Genomic DNA, 15,000 nt, shown 5'->3' on the forward strand with positions numbered 1-15,000 from the left:
TTGCTCAAGATGAAGATTTGTGAAAAAAAAAAAAAAAACTAAAAAAACAGTGACAGCTTGGTCGTTTCGATACAGTTATCAATTTAAAAAATGCCTCGGTGATCTTAGTAGAGCCGTTATCACTAGGAAAGCGATTGAAATAGCGGACTCATAAAGGCAATCTGCGCTCTTTTCGAGTATATGTACTGAATAGGGTTTTTTGTCAGATTTTATAACGAAAAACGAGCATAGCTATAAATGAAACATATCAGTGCTCTCCATTCTATATTTTAGGTTTATCATGCAGTTAAGAAGTATTTAATTCTGTTTATACATTTTCTCCAGTTTTTTTTTCGTTGACGGTCAAAGAAATTCGTCTCTCGGCATCGATTCTCGAGCCGGATTTCCCGGCCATTGTTTTAATTTTGCTTTTATATTACGAAGTGTATAGTTTTGATGTTCAGTCCCTCGTTAATTCACCCAAGGGTTCTCGTTTCCTACTTCGGTAACTCATTATCACCAGTATTTTCCTTTGAGGGATTTTTTTCTGTTAATTTTTAATGGAGATTCAACGAGACTCGTCTCTCATCGATTTCCAAAAAAATTCAGTTCACAGTTTTAGCGGCAAATAACAAAGCATTCCTCCCTTCGTTTTGTTTTTCAATGCCACAATATAATTTTAAGTATTAGCAAACCGAGAACGGGATAAAAAAAAGGCAGAATTAAGAGACTTCTTTATAAGGCCATAAAATACCTTGAATATTAACATTTATAGTGACCTCAACCTTCAGGGCAATTTAATTAACACGGCCGGTAACATTTTCATTTCTTTCGTTTCCTCGTGTTTAACGTCAAATCAGTGTTTTGACACTAGACGATTTAGGGTCTTAGGAACATTTCCATGTGTGCATGACAATTAAAGCAATTAACGATCCCATTTGTTTACCAAAGTAACTGATTAAGAGCGGTTTTCCCAGGCTGAGTGTCGTAAAACAAATACCAAAGTGATTACTTCCACCGATCACAGCAGGTGCAAGCAGTCCAATGAACCAATCCAAATTCCTAGCGATTTCATGCAACTTGCTCAAAGCACGCGGGAAAATCGCCCTTGCAAGTCGCGATTGGTTTTTTTCCTTCTCATTGGTTGATAAACTGACGCGAGATTTTTAAACCAATCACTGAAGGGGTGTTTACATGATACCGGTACGAGTTTCATTCTGGTACGAGTTCATCCCGGTTCTTACTTATCGCTCTGTATTTGTTTACATGATACCGGTGAAAAATCTCATACCAGTACAACTCATACCGGTATGAGTTCATCCCGGTAGTTGTACCGGATCGAAATTCTCATAACGGTATGAAAAGTTATACCGGTATCATGTGAACGCTACATTGACTCCCATTCCGGTACGAGTCGTCAAGTCGTGGTGGACTGGGACTATTGACGCACGCGTTGTATTTCTAAATATGATTGTTTTGGTTCATGCGTCATCCCTGTGTCAATATTTCTGTCGTCCATGTAAACGCGGTATGAAATTGACAACTCGTACCAGAATGAAACTCGTACCGGTATGAGATTTTACATGTAAACACCCCCTAAGTATAGGTAATGAGGCCGAGTACTATTAAGGATTAATTGCACGAGTAATTTGTTGTAAAATGAAATATCATACCCCAGTTAATGAAAATAAATGTTATAAAGGCATTTTCAGGTGTTTTTCAGTGTTACCGGGAAAACATTATCTGTTCCTTTTTCCCAGCAAGACACACAAGACATTTCCCAGCCAGCTAGATAAAATTGGTTGGTTTCCCAGCCAGCTGATCAAATTTATTTCCCAGCCAGGAATTCCGCGCGCTTTCAAATCCCTCGATCCAAAACGACCGAACAAAAGCGACAAAACCGGGACAAAACAGGTTTTTTTACCTCGAGCTATCACTCTGACCAGCCGTCTTATGTTTGTGACTACTCTCTGGGAGAGGGAAGAGGTTCTTATTATTTTTATTTTTTTTTAAGTCGTCCTCCTCAGTCTTCAGAGTTTCTACAGCCAGCTCGGGTTGAAATGCTAGAAAAAGGCAGTAATTGCCAGGCAAAACCTCTATCAATAACAAAATTTCCCAGCCAGCTCATCGAAACACCTGTATTTTTGCCAGCCAGCAAGATTCCTCTCGGGAACAGATAATGTGAGGAACAGATTCGTTGGGTGCCCCTGTATCTACTACTAGGAGTACACGACAACACGTACTAGAAGCACTTGTCAACACAGTCTTTTTAGCTTTTCTAGTTAATTAACCCAGATGGATTAATTCAAAACAAGAAATATATCTTAGTGTGGGCTATCTTTAGAAAGAGGAACGGGGAATCTTTAAAAGCTGGAAGCTCTGGGAATTATTGATTAATCAACTAAAATCAATTCATTCATTGTAATTATATCGCACGCTAAAGCATATCTGTTTAGCGGGCTAGTGGAGCGGTTCAAATCTCGATTCTTACTCTTTGAGATCCGCTACACCGACAGAAGAATCGAACCGCCTTGGTTCATCTAAACTCCAGTCTGTGAAGCTTTTAAATTGAGTTTCGCAGCGATAAATATTTGTCCTACCGTTATAAAGTACTAATGGAAAGAAGTACTACTTAAAGGCCCACCTTCAACCGACAGGCATTGCGTGCCACGGAACAATTTTCATATATGAAAATTCCACCCGAATCTGAGATTCATCCAATTAGATCGCTACGATAAGTAATGCGAATTTCCATAACAAAAACGAACGGTCGAAAAGCCTGTCGGTTGAAGGTGGGCCTTTAACGACAGATATATGGCACACACAATGGGTTCTTGGCTTTGTGACAGACAACCCTTGAATTTTTAAGCTTTGCGTGACGCGACATTTACACGGCGGCCGAGAGAGCTGTAATGTTTGCTAAAAAGTGATGTATTTCATGGAATTTGGCTATCTGAACAGGATCATGACTAAAACACCACACGAGTACATACGGGTAACCTACGAGTAACATACGGAACATACGGATCGCGGGGTTACCCCCAGCATCGCCGGTACCCATTTATACACCTGGGTGGGTGGAGAGGTACCGTGAGAGTAAAGTGTCTTGAACACTTTACACACAATGTCCCCGGCCAGGACCCGAACCCGGACCACTCGATCCGGAGTCGAGCACACTAACCATGAGGCCACCGCGTCTCCCCCAGGTACGCCTTTGTGAGTAAACTTAATTGTGTTTTCCAGTACGTCCACTTTGCCTGGCAACAGTGTGGCCACTTTGTTGAAGAGGTCACGTCCGACTCCTAACATATTGTTTCATAACTTTAACACAAGATCAAGTCTTTCCTGAATCATCAATCACTCACCAATAAATATAAAGATAACTTTACACTACTAGAAATGATAAACACACTTCACTCTAAAAAGCTTTGTGCCTTGCAGCACCATTCGTTACGCACAATTAAACTTCAGCTGCAGAAGCGTTTGTTACGCATAATTAATTTTAACGATACGACAAAAGTACCTAAACGCGTCGTTAACTAATCAAAACAAACACAATTTAACTCGCAATTTTTACTTCTTTAACACAATTCACCTCCCTCCATAACGAAACTACTTTTTGCAACAACGGCAAATAAAAACAGCCGCGGTGTCGAGTGTCCTTGGATGGGATTTCTGCCCGCGCGAGGCTTCAAACAGCCTCAGTTCTTACAGAATTAGATGAAAATCCGGATTTATAACATGCAGTGAAGCAACCAAAGCGATGGGAGCTATGTTGGGGTTTCAGCGCGAAACTTTTACTGCAATGTCGTTCGCCGATTTAGAAACTCTAGCCCATGTTCTGAATGAAAGCCGGCTCAATAGAAGCTAAAAAGTCAAAATGCTGGATTCAGTCTTGTGGACATGTTATAAATAAGATAGTTACTCTAAATCTTGCATGTTGACAACATTATGAAATCGTCAGTACAGAACTCCCAGAAGCGGTATGTTGGAAATGCCCAAAATGTCTTTTTCTTTCAGCTGTTCTTTGCACGAGCATCATCCGCGGGTGTCATTTTTTTACTTTTAATTGTTTCATGGCCTTCCTGTTATGGCCCGGGCAAAAGGCTTCAAACATCCGTTAAATTTTGTCGAATGATGTTGAACGATGTTGATTTCTGCGGTGGGCAAACGGGTTTCAACACGTCAACATTTGATTCGACAAAGCGCACAACGCTAGTGCTTCACTCTCCCTTGGTACACTGGTTTCACTTTGTATGTCATCCCTGGATTGCGCAGATTCACGTTATTACCGATGCGACAACCTGTACCATATCAAACTACTCCTTTTGCTTGGTGACCCATTGATTTTATTTGCAAACACTAAGCGATGTTCACCTATACGTGATCAGTTGTCATAAGCCCTCTACCCTGCGAGCAGAGTCTCTTTCTGTCTTCTTAGATAAGTCGGGAAGAGGAAAGTAGAGTCTGTCAGCCGGCTCGACTTTCTTTGATTTGCCGCTCATCCAAAGAAATGGATGAGTCAGTCCAGTTTCGACTTGTCAAACCTGTTTTTTTAATTTCTCCGCATGATCAATCGCCACGCGTCATCAATATTTTTTATAAAATTTAGAACAGCGAGACAATTTTTAACTGTCTAAATTCCCATCAGTATTTCCTCCGTATGTCGGTTACATAAACTAGTTTGCCAGAATTGAGAAACCTATTAGTTTTTTCAATAAAAAATGAAATGGAAATTAAAAAGCTTGAACTATTTTGAGTTTCGAAGGAAATGATTCCTTGGTTGTTGTGTTTGCCAGAGTTGTTAGAAAATATCCCTGTTTGTTTTGGTTTTGTGGTTGCTAGCCACGCGTGACTGACTCCCGAATACGTTTGAATTTTTAACGCATGCTCAACAAGAAATGTCTACTTTCCTCTTCTCGACTTATCCAGGAACTGCTCGCAGGGTATAAGCCCTCCGGACCATAATTTACTGCAGAAACATTTACTTCCTTTATTCCATACTTAGCAAATTTGAACATCGCTTTAGTCTATTCAATCCTTGCAGTTTGATTCAAACTCTTCCAAAATGTATCACCCCACTTCAGCGCAACATGATATCCCGAGTAAACGCTTTAAAAAGCGTCGTGTTCGAAACTAAATTTGGGTGGACGTCAATCAAATGTTTCCATGACAATAGTCATGTTTACTTGGCGACAGTCGAATTCGTCATGGAAACATTTGATCGACGTCCACCCAAATTTAGTTTCGAAAAATGAAGAAAGTCGCTGAGAGGGGCGTAGTGACTGATAACAGGTGTAATTATTTGTTGTTGTAAAAAAAAAAAAAAATCAAACAAACAAGAGAGATATCCATCTTTGTCGTTTACTTTTGTTCTACATAATCCTGATAGTCGATGATAGCTTTTCAATTATATCCTGTGATAAATAGATATACCATTCTTAAACCCTACTTTAAAACAATATACTCTTACTTTAATAGAGAAGTGTCCAGTGATCCTAATTTCTTACTTTGTAGTAAGTAGAAAAAGCAACTTTCTGCACTAATAATAAAACCTGGTAAGTTTGTTTTAACCATATAATTCCTACTTCAAGAACCCTTGAAGGTAATTACGAACCCACATTAAACAATCATTGAGATTTAAACATCTGTTGGCGAAACTAGAACCATATTAACACTGATACTTAAAGGAAAAACCACTGTACGGTCGAGTTGTAGGACTGGCTTCTCTTCGTCTGAACCCAAAGGCAAATCTAAAAGGCCCGAACACTTGTAATAGCTTGTACAACCCTTTGAATCGAATGCGGCAGCGGCCACTCGCACCAGAAGATTCCTCTGTGGTTGAAGACACACAACACCACTGACTGGATGTGTGGTCGTATTACGCCTAAGTAAAAGCTGCCTCGTTCTGGGACTGTATGTCATGATGACGTCAATACCAAAGGAAAATCCTGTCCAACGCCAACAATACTACAAACAAAAAGCAACAAAAATAATTTTGTACTCTGGGGGTACCCGTTGCTATTCCCGCGCGTACTACAAGCGACAATTTTCAATCTTGTAGTACCAAAACGAGTAGAAGGCCTAGAAGAAAAAGCTCAAAGCTATATAGGCTAATAAACTAATGGTTCCAGTAAAAACAGGGGCATTTGTGCCAGCTTATAAAAAGCCTTCAGTGAAACCTTAGGCCCCGTTTAAAATAATGCGTCTTCGAAAACCTCCGCTTTCTGTTTGAAACCCAAAAGCCCATTAAATGTTCTTCGTCCACCATCGCTTTTTTACAGCGTTTTCGACCGTTGACACTGCCCCCCACCTCCCGGAAACCATGAGAAAACGACCGTTTTCGTCACCTGGCATTTGTCGACCTTACATTCTCCTTGCTGCGCATACTTGAACTGATCCCACGGTACGGTAAAGTGTACAAATTTAATAAGAGCAGCATCTCTTGGGGTCGAGCTGCCTCCAGTGAACACGCAATCGCATTTGACGTTATGTCCTTCCTGTCGAGGCTACGCATGGCTATGGTAGTGTTAAGGAATTCAGAGGAGAGGAGCAGCATTTAGTACTAAGCAGGATGTCCAAGATCTCTCGCTTTGCTGGCTCGACTGCTTTTGTTTTTTGCGCTGAAGTGAAACTGGGACATACAAATGCCGGTTTTCGCTGGTCCAGAAAGACCCTAAATCCTTTACTCCACAGAAAGTCCTCGAAACCCTCTGTTTTCGCAGACATACACCTCCGCTTCAATCGTATTTGAGTGGACGGAAGGCAAAAACGAAAAAAGTCTACGTTTTAAAACCAAAACGCAATAAGCGTGAACGGCGACTCAGGTGAAAAGGCGGAAGAATATCTTCTTTTTCCCGTTTTCACGGATATAAAAATGGATACTTTTCAAAAGGATTGAATGTACAATGAGCCCTATGAATGCTGTATGAATGTAATATCGGATTCAAATCTTAATTTTCATTGTCACACCGACAAAATTTAAATGTTGGCTATACAAAAGAGTGGAGGCTCCTTTCATTCAAGCGCAATAAAAACATAGGTAACTTTCTGGTTAGAAGCACATTACATCCTGACGATCAACCGGACATCTTTAAATGCCGCGCGCGAATGCGCGCACTTGATGTAAAACTTGTTCTTTCATCCACAATGCGGAAAAATAACAGGACCGAAGAGATCTAATAAATCGTTGAACGCTTCACATGCACCTCTGCATCACAGACACCTTATCGAAAAAGATACTAGTATGCATAGGCGAAACAGGTAGGAGACTAGGAGACCCCTTTCGCGAACACCCGCGAGATGTGAAAAAACAAGCAAAGCAAAGCAAAGCAAAGCAAAGCAAAGCAAAGCAAAGCAAAGCAAAGCAAAGCAAAGCAAAGCAAAGCAAAGCAAAGCAAAGCAAAGCAAAGCAAAGCAAAGCAAAGCAAAGCAAAGCAAAGCAAAGCAAAGCAAAGCAAAGCAAAGCAAAGCAAAGCAAAGCAAAGCAAAGCAAAGCAAAGCAAAGCAAAGCAAAGCAAAGCAAAGCAAAGCAAAGCAAAGCAAAGCAAGCAAAGCAAAGCAAAGCAAAGCAAAGCAAAGCAAAGCAAAGCAAAGCAAAGCAAAGCAAAGCAAAGCAAAGCAAAGCAAAGCAAAGCAAAGCAAAGCAAAGCAAAGCAAAGCAAAGCAAAGCAAAGCAAAGCAAAGCAAAGCAACCATATTTAACGTCGATAACTCGTAACAGTAATTCAACTGACAAACCTGACAAACCTGACAAACCCCCCTCTCCATCAGTGCTCCGTTTTACGGGTATTTAAAGCTACTTAGCTACACGGAAAGGAAAGAAGTCGAAACAAGGAAGCGAGATCAGGAAATCGAACTCAGAACCTCTTGCACCAAGGCCGTGCATTGTGCCATCCTTGCTCCTTAAACATAACCACGCTACAACGATTCGCCAAAAGCTCAAAGATTTCCTGCCAGCAGAGATCTCTTTTCTTTTACGCACGCTGGGCTAACGAGTACGGGAAAAGAAACCTCTGCCATGGCTCCAAACTCACTTTGATCCAACCGCACTCTTCAAACCGTAAGCTCCATGATGTGTTTGCTGACTGTGACTTGAGCCTGTCGTGTCCCGCGCATTCCTTTACAGTAAGTCCGCTGTTGTTAAGTGGGCCCACACAACATGAAGTATCACGTGAGGCTTCGGTCGCTAAGTAACCGCCGCGAATGCTCAACACAATGAGTTTCGACCCATGGCAGAAGTCTCTTCCCGTACTCGTTAGCGCAGCGAACGCAAAAAGAAAAGAGACTTCTGCTAGCAAGTAATCGAAAGGTCACAGGTTCCCTTGATGCAAAGCGGAACTCGGATTTTTTTTCCAATTATTCGGGCCGAGTCAGGATAAAAAAAAATTAACTCATTCGTTATCTCCTTCATAAATATATAGCGAGAATGTGACATTTTAGGTCAATGGGCCTTATTCGCACGGCGGCCATAGACAATAGATTTCGTACCCCGAGCCTCGACTTGAAATGTATGGGAACGAGTTTCGGTGCGCAAAAATAAAAGTTTTCAATCCCTCGAGACTCAAAATGGCCGCCTTGTGATTAAAGCCTATAGCCGACGGCGAAATTTTACAGCACGGTATCCATATTTAGCCATTGTTGAAACGCACCTAAGTTTGGACCCATTTTGCCTCTTGAAACGAAAAAGCCATAATAACGTACAACTCTATCTAATCGACCTTCAAATGGAAAATTTATAACTGGGTGGAAAACTTGGCGTCACCATTTTTTTATTCATTTTCGTCTTGAAGCAACTACGCTGCAAAGCTGCGACCACGAGGCGCGAACGGCTCTGAAACGAAACAATTTCCTACATCGAGGTATTAGGCTCTGCAACCACGCTTATAACTGGCGAATTTCAGTGTTCTTTAATCCCGACGTTAAACTGTGCTAGATTTGCCCGTAATATATGTTAATAAATATAAACACACAGACTCACCGATGAGCTCCTCTCCAATATCCTCCCACACCTCAAGGCTGCTTTTCCAAATTTCTCCAACGAGGGGCCAGAATCGCGATTCAGGGCCATCAACAACAGGCAAGCCCACTGGGTCTTATACAATGGAAGAAGCCAGTCTTAAATAAAGAAAGAAGTCTCGATATAAAACATCCCACTTACGACCACAAACAGGATTTGTTTCCAGCACGCTTTTGAAATGTTGAAGCAATTAGCTACGAAATAGTGACGTTTTTGGAAAGATGCATAAGAACATTATTGGGTCTCATTCTGATTGTAATAGAGAACTTCAGCAACGACGACGGGAACGGCAACGAGAACGTCATCTAAAAACATAAATTCGCGTTATTGCAATCTTCTCGCGACTATTCCGCGCTTCTTAATATGGCGCTTAATTTAGGGAAGAAAATGAATATTTACGTCGATGAAGACGTCACTTAAAAATATAACTTTTCAATATCGTAAGTTCGTCGCGATTCGCGATTATTCCACTCGTTCACGTCGTTCACGACGACTTGATAAGCGTTACGACGCGCCCCCGTTGCTCTTCTCCCCAACTTCAACATCAATCGCGTCTGAAGTTTTGTCACAAAATGTCCCCCAAAATCCAGTCCTTAAAGGGGCTAGGTCACGCTATTTTAGGTAATTTTGTTTAATTTTGTTAATTATGAGCTCTAAACATCAAATTGGCAGAGCAAGAGTCTTTCATTTACAAAATCACGGCCACATAACAACTGAGAATGATTTTCCAGCTTTGTAAATAACATTTTGATATCGACTGATATAAATTTGAAAAAAGGTGGGCCGACGTTTTTCAAATTTACCCAAATTCAATCCGTTTCAATCCTCTCCAGTTTTGTCCATCCATGTCCCTTCTTGGCTTCCCTGTGTTTTGTTAGAGTTCTTCTATAGTTTTGAACAGTTATTTTGATATTTTAGTTAATTTTATGACCATTCGATCAGTGCTGAAATTGCCTAAAATTGCGTGACCTAGCCCCTTTAAGTAAAGATTGACACCTGCATTTACCCACACCAAGAAATACCAGAACCGCTGAAGTCCTGAATTTTTCAGGATTCTCTACGCAACTGCTAACATTGCGTTAATTAGAACCTGCGATCAGGCGTACTTTTCTTTAGACAGGGCGCGAAAAGGTACTAAAAAGAACTATCATAGCTTCACTTGATTTCAGTTGAATATGATTTATTTCATGTATCATTTCGTTCATTGATTCATTCCTCACGGGCAAATTTATTAGAACCCACAAATGGCCAGCTCCCAACCTCACTGGCTTCGCAGGTCAGTTGGTTAGAGTGTCGCACCGGTATCGCGAGGTCACAGGTTCGAACCCCGTTGAAGTCCTGAAATTTTCAGGCATCTCTACGCAATTGCTAAAATTGCGTCCATAACTGCGAGGATCATAGCTTTACTTGATTTCAGATGCGCAGTTCAGTATATGATTCATTTAATAACCATTTCGTTCACTGATTCATTCCTCACGGGAAAATAAGAATTCATACATGACCAGCTCCCAACGTCAGTGGCTTCACAACTCAGTTGGTTAGAGCGTCGCACCGGTATCGCGAGGTCACACGTTCGAACCCCGTTCCAGTCCTGAACTTTTCAGGCTTCTCTACGCAATTGCTACAATTGGGTTCATAACGGCGAGGATCATAGCTTCACTTGACTTTCAGGGCTGGGTGGTATCATTCATTATACATGTACCTTGAGGAATGATGTTGTCCGTGTCCAAGAGCTGTATGGAGCGTGTGTCATTGATAACATGGTGTAGCCTGATGGCTCGGAAGACAGGAATAAAAGCCTTGCCTTCGTCACTCTCTAGAAAACACATATCACTTTTTCGCTCTGAAAAATATGTATTGCTTTGTGCACGCACATCTTTCCAGCTTCCAGTGCAATCAGGATGAAGCTGAATGTAGGCCCAGACTTTCAGCAAATTATACACATCGACTTCAATCTGCATCACAAACAATTCTTGAGAATTCACCAAATCACTCATCAGTCTGATACTGCAATTAAAAAAAAAGTAAAATTTGTTTGTCTGCTTTGATAATATAATCTACACCAAATGATATGAAATGAATGTATATGACTGAGAGAACTGAGCAATCCTCCTCCTCCATCGGTATCGTAGAGGTCCTGGGTTCGAATCCCGTTGGAACCACCCGAATTATTGAGGACGGTGCCTACTATTGTTATTGCGCATACCTTTTGCGCATCTCGAGAAACTCGGATTTCCTATTGGCAGTGCTTATTAAAGGGGCTACTTTGTAGGTCACGCTATTTTAGGTAATTTTGTTTAATTTTGTTAATTGTGAGCTCTAAACGTCAAATTGGCAGAGCAAGAGTCTTTCATTTTCAAAATCACGGCCTCATAACAACTGAGAATGATTTTCCAGCTTTGTAAATGACATTTTAATATAGACTGATGTAATTTTGAAAAACGGTGGGCCGACGTTTTTCAAATTACCCGAATTCAATCCATTTCAATCCTCTCCAGTTTTGTCCATCCATGTCCCTTCTTGGCTTCCCTGCGTTTTGTTAGAGATCTTCTATAGTTTTGAACAGTTATTTTGATATTTTAATAGTTAATTCTATGACCATTCGATCAGTGCTGAAATTGCCTAAAATTGCGTGACCTAGCCCCTTTAATTAAGAAATAAAGAAGCCTTGACTGTGCTCTGTTCTGTTGTAAAGCACGCAGGAAACGGCTAGAGCACGAAAGAAGTGTAGGGGGAAACACGAGCCGATAGGCGAGTGTTTCTCCCTACTTCTTGAGTGCTCTAGCCGCTTCCTAAGTGCTTTACAACAGAACAGAGCACAGTCAAGGCTTCTTTATTTGTTTTATGATAAAAAACAAGTAATTTTCTTCAAAAATTCTACTTTATTTTCAAAGCGCGCGCTGCTTGTGGCGAACTGAGATGTCGTCAGCACAGTGCTTTATACTCTGATAAAGCACGCTACTTTGGACCAATCAGCGCGCTTGTAAGAATGTTTAAGATTATTTGATTGGTTAATGAAACAAAGGCTTGTCAAAACATCAATCAACTGGAAAATCACACAAAATTAGAATTTATGGAAAAACAAGTGCCTCAATGTTCGGTTTCAGTCCGTAAAAAACAGCAAAAAAGAGGATCTAAATGATTAAGTTCAGTGAAAACCGGCCGAATTGTTGCCCATGAAAACCTGCACGTTTCCGACATGACAACTGGAAAACAAACTCTTCATTGCTTGCAGCTGGAATCTGAAAACCTGTTGGGAATTTTGTAAATGAAGAACTCCAGCGTGAGGACTTTCTGAGCTTGAAAGAACTGCTGGACCGGGCGACGGTTGAGGTCTTCCATCCAAAGCACTTGACAGAATATCTGAGCAAGCCTTTAACTGACAGCTTCAATAATACCCAAGGTAAAATTCGGAAATTCATCTGCCATTTCTGCGAATGATGGCGTGGGCTTTCGTTTGTTCCGTGCTTTGTACTCTCATAAAGCACGCTGTTTAAACCAATGAGAGCGCGCGTTATATAGAAACTTTATTATAATACAGGGATATTTTTGCGCGGTCAAAACTATGCGGGGAAAGCAGAACTTAGCAAGTGCTCTTGGTATCCAAAAAGGAAATTGGGGGTAACCACGCATTTTTCTGAGACATTAAGCTTGAATTTGGAAAAGAACGACATACTTTTTTTTGTATTTTAAAGCTTTTTACAAATATTGTTGATTAATTATCTTCGAAAAATGCGTGGTTACCCCAATTTTCTTTTTGGATTTCAATAACACTTGTTAAGATCTGCTTTTTCCTCATAGTCAATAAACTGCACAAAAATACATTTGAATTAGTAGGCACCGTCCTTAATATTAATATTATTATAACCACTGTACAAAGCCTTTTTTAAAACCTTTCTATGCCAAGCACAGGGCATAAAAAAAGGATATGATAAGATTGGTGCGAAAGTTCTACATGCCACCAACACTATAAGTTACCTGATGTCTTTCAGAAGCGTTATTGATGTCTCAGAGGTAAGCCGTCTTTCAAGCCACTCCACACATTTACTTTGTAGCTGTGCTTCACAGTACTGTGTGGCTGCTACGTGATACGTACACACTGTTGCTCGGTTTATTGTTTCCATCATTACCTCAGAACATTGTTCAGAGAGACCTTCCTGCAACACCACAAGACTTATTTTATTTGGTGCATCGCCACTTGTCAAGAGAGATGTTATCTTGTGCGATGCTATAAATATTAATGTCAGCCAATCAGATTCTACCTGAAATTATCTGTACTTTGTAATACAAGGAAAGGCTGAAAGGTGCCAATTTAAACAAAACAGAACTCTAGCTGAAATGTCAGTGAATCAGAAGACCACATCCAACAACAACAACAACAACAACAACAATAACTTTATTTTGTGTCAAAGTACTTTAGCATACCTTCTAATTGGAGACAAAAAAAAAAATAAATAATAATAATAATAATAATACCAGTAAATACTAAATAAATATTAAACACAATGAAATTCTAGGATAATTGTGCAAAAATACCATTGCTATTCTTTTCAGAAAGGTATAGAAATCTACCGATACTATTCTATTAAAAATACTCCTTTTGTCTCTACACGCTGCAGAGAAAACAGTCAGGTCCACATTCGTTGCTAATTAAGTTCGAGAGATCCATTTGTCTCACTAATTTCTTAAACTGACCCAGGATGCTTGCATTTCTTGTGCCCCGAGATAGGCGGCGCCATATTGTCGGTCCAAGATACTTAATGAAATGCTCTCCGTACGTTACAGTATTAAAGCGTGGTATGACGAATTCTGATTTCCTAAGGCTAGATTAATGTATGATATGTATGTGGAGCAGATGCCATGTTTAACTTTAAACATAAGAATAGCCATGTTTTGAAGTCTTTGATTATTTAAAGTCACAAGCTTAGCTTTGTTTAGAAGGTCTTCACAGGAACTGCTTTTGTCTTTGAAGACTTCCCTTAGCCCCTTCTCTAGTAACTTTTCAAGTTTTCGTTTGGCCGAAGATCTGATAAAATGCCAAAACTATGCAGCAATATATGTCAAATGTGGTAGAATATTAGTTTTAAATATGTGTAGCTTAGCCTTTTCTGGAATTAAAATTTTCATTCTCAGGAGAACTCCAATTTTTTGGCTAGATTTAACGCTAATGTGTTTGACATGTTCGCTGAAAGACAATTGGTGATCTGTTGTAACTCCTAAGAGTTCAAGACATGTTTGTTCGATTTCCTCATTGTCAACCTTGAGATGGATCTTTGGGATGGATCTTGCCCTTTTTTCTTAGTAATTACACGCATAGCCTGGAACTTTTCCTTGTTAGCTGGAAGTTTATTGTCGGAATACCAATTAGCTGCAACCTGCGCTTGATCGTTTAATATTCTTTCTACATCACTGGCCCTGGTTCCTGATTCATGAATACAACTGATGATCGTCGGCGCACATAGATACTTGGCAATGTTTGATGGAAAAGAACTAGTCATTCTGGAATACACTCCACAAGAGTGGTCCGAAGCAAGATCCCTTTTTTATCTTTTGCCTTTCACTTGCTACGGTACCGAGTCTTACTCTCCCCAGTCGCTGTTCAAAGTAAGATCTCAGTAGGGTTAACGATTGTTTAGAGAAGTTATAAGACTTTAATTTTCGTATCATTAACGCTGGGAGGAGCGAATCGAATGCTTTGCTGGTGTCGCGGTTGATATAATTCCATGCACTACTTGCCCATTATCTAAAGATAATTTCTAGTCTTCAACTAACTTTAGCAGCGCCATTTCACAACTGTAGGACTTCCTATAATCTGACATATTGGTGGAAAGGTGAGGATCAATGTACTTCGTTAGGTGGTCACTTAGTTTCTGTTCGAAGAATTTATTAACTATGCTGAGAACTGTTATCGGTCTGTTGTTCTTCCCATCTTTTCTTTCATTCTTTTTGTAAACAGGAATCCATTCTCCTTTTTTCCAACTGCTTGGGTATTCCCCCGAGTT

General features: G+C 40.3%; 2 protein-coding genes across 3 annotated transcripts in view; one reads left to right on the forward strand and one right to left on the reverse strand.

Moving 5' to 3' along the window:
* The window catches only part of LOC138009089 (QRFP-like peptide receptor), a 2,883-nt gene extending 1,461 nt beyond the window's left edge, over positions 1-1,422 (forward strand). The window contains exon 1 of the mRNA XM_068856398.1: positions 1-1,422. This exon is cut by the window's left edge and continues 1,461 nt beyond it. The gene's annotated coding sequence lies outside the window, so the exon portion shown is untranslated.
* Positions 1,423-4,314: 2,892 nt separating this feature from the next.
* The window catches only part of LOC138007399 (germ cell-less protein-like 1), a 20,205-nt gene continuing 9,519 nt past the window's right edge, over positions 4,315-15,000 (reverse strand). The window contains exons 5-8 of one of the 2 annotated variants that reach the window (XM_068854280.1): positions 12,977-13,155; positions 10,701-11,005; positions 8,960-9,096; positions 4,315-5,949 (exon numbers count right to left, since the gene is read on the reverse strand). In XM_068854280.1, the coding sequence (XP_068710381.1) occupies positions 5,620-5,949; positions 8,960-9,096; positions 10,701-11,005; positions 12,977-13,155 (951 nt within the window). In that variant the 3' untranslated portion in view covers positions 4,315-5,619. The remainder of the gene's footprint in view (positions 5,950-8,959; positions 9,097-10,700; positions 11,006-12,976; positions 13,156-15,000) is intronic. The other variant, XM_068854279.1, reaches the window with a different exon arrangement.

The sequence above is a fragment of the Montipora foliosa genome, chromosome 6 (assembly GCF_036669935.1).
Source record: "Montipora foliosa isolate CH-2021 chromosome 6, ASM3666993v2, whole genome shotgun sequence".
Lineage (NCBI taxonomy): Eukaryota > Metazoa > Cnidaria > Anthozoa > Scleractinia > Acroporidae > Montipora > Montipora foliosa.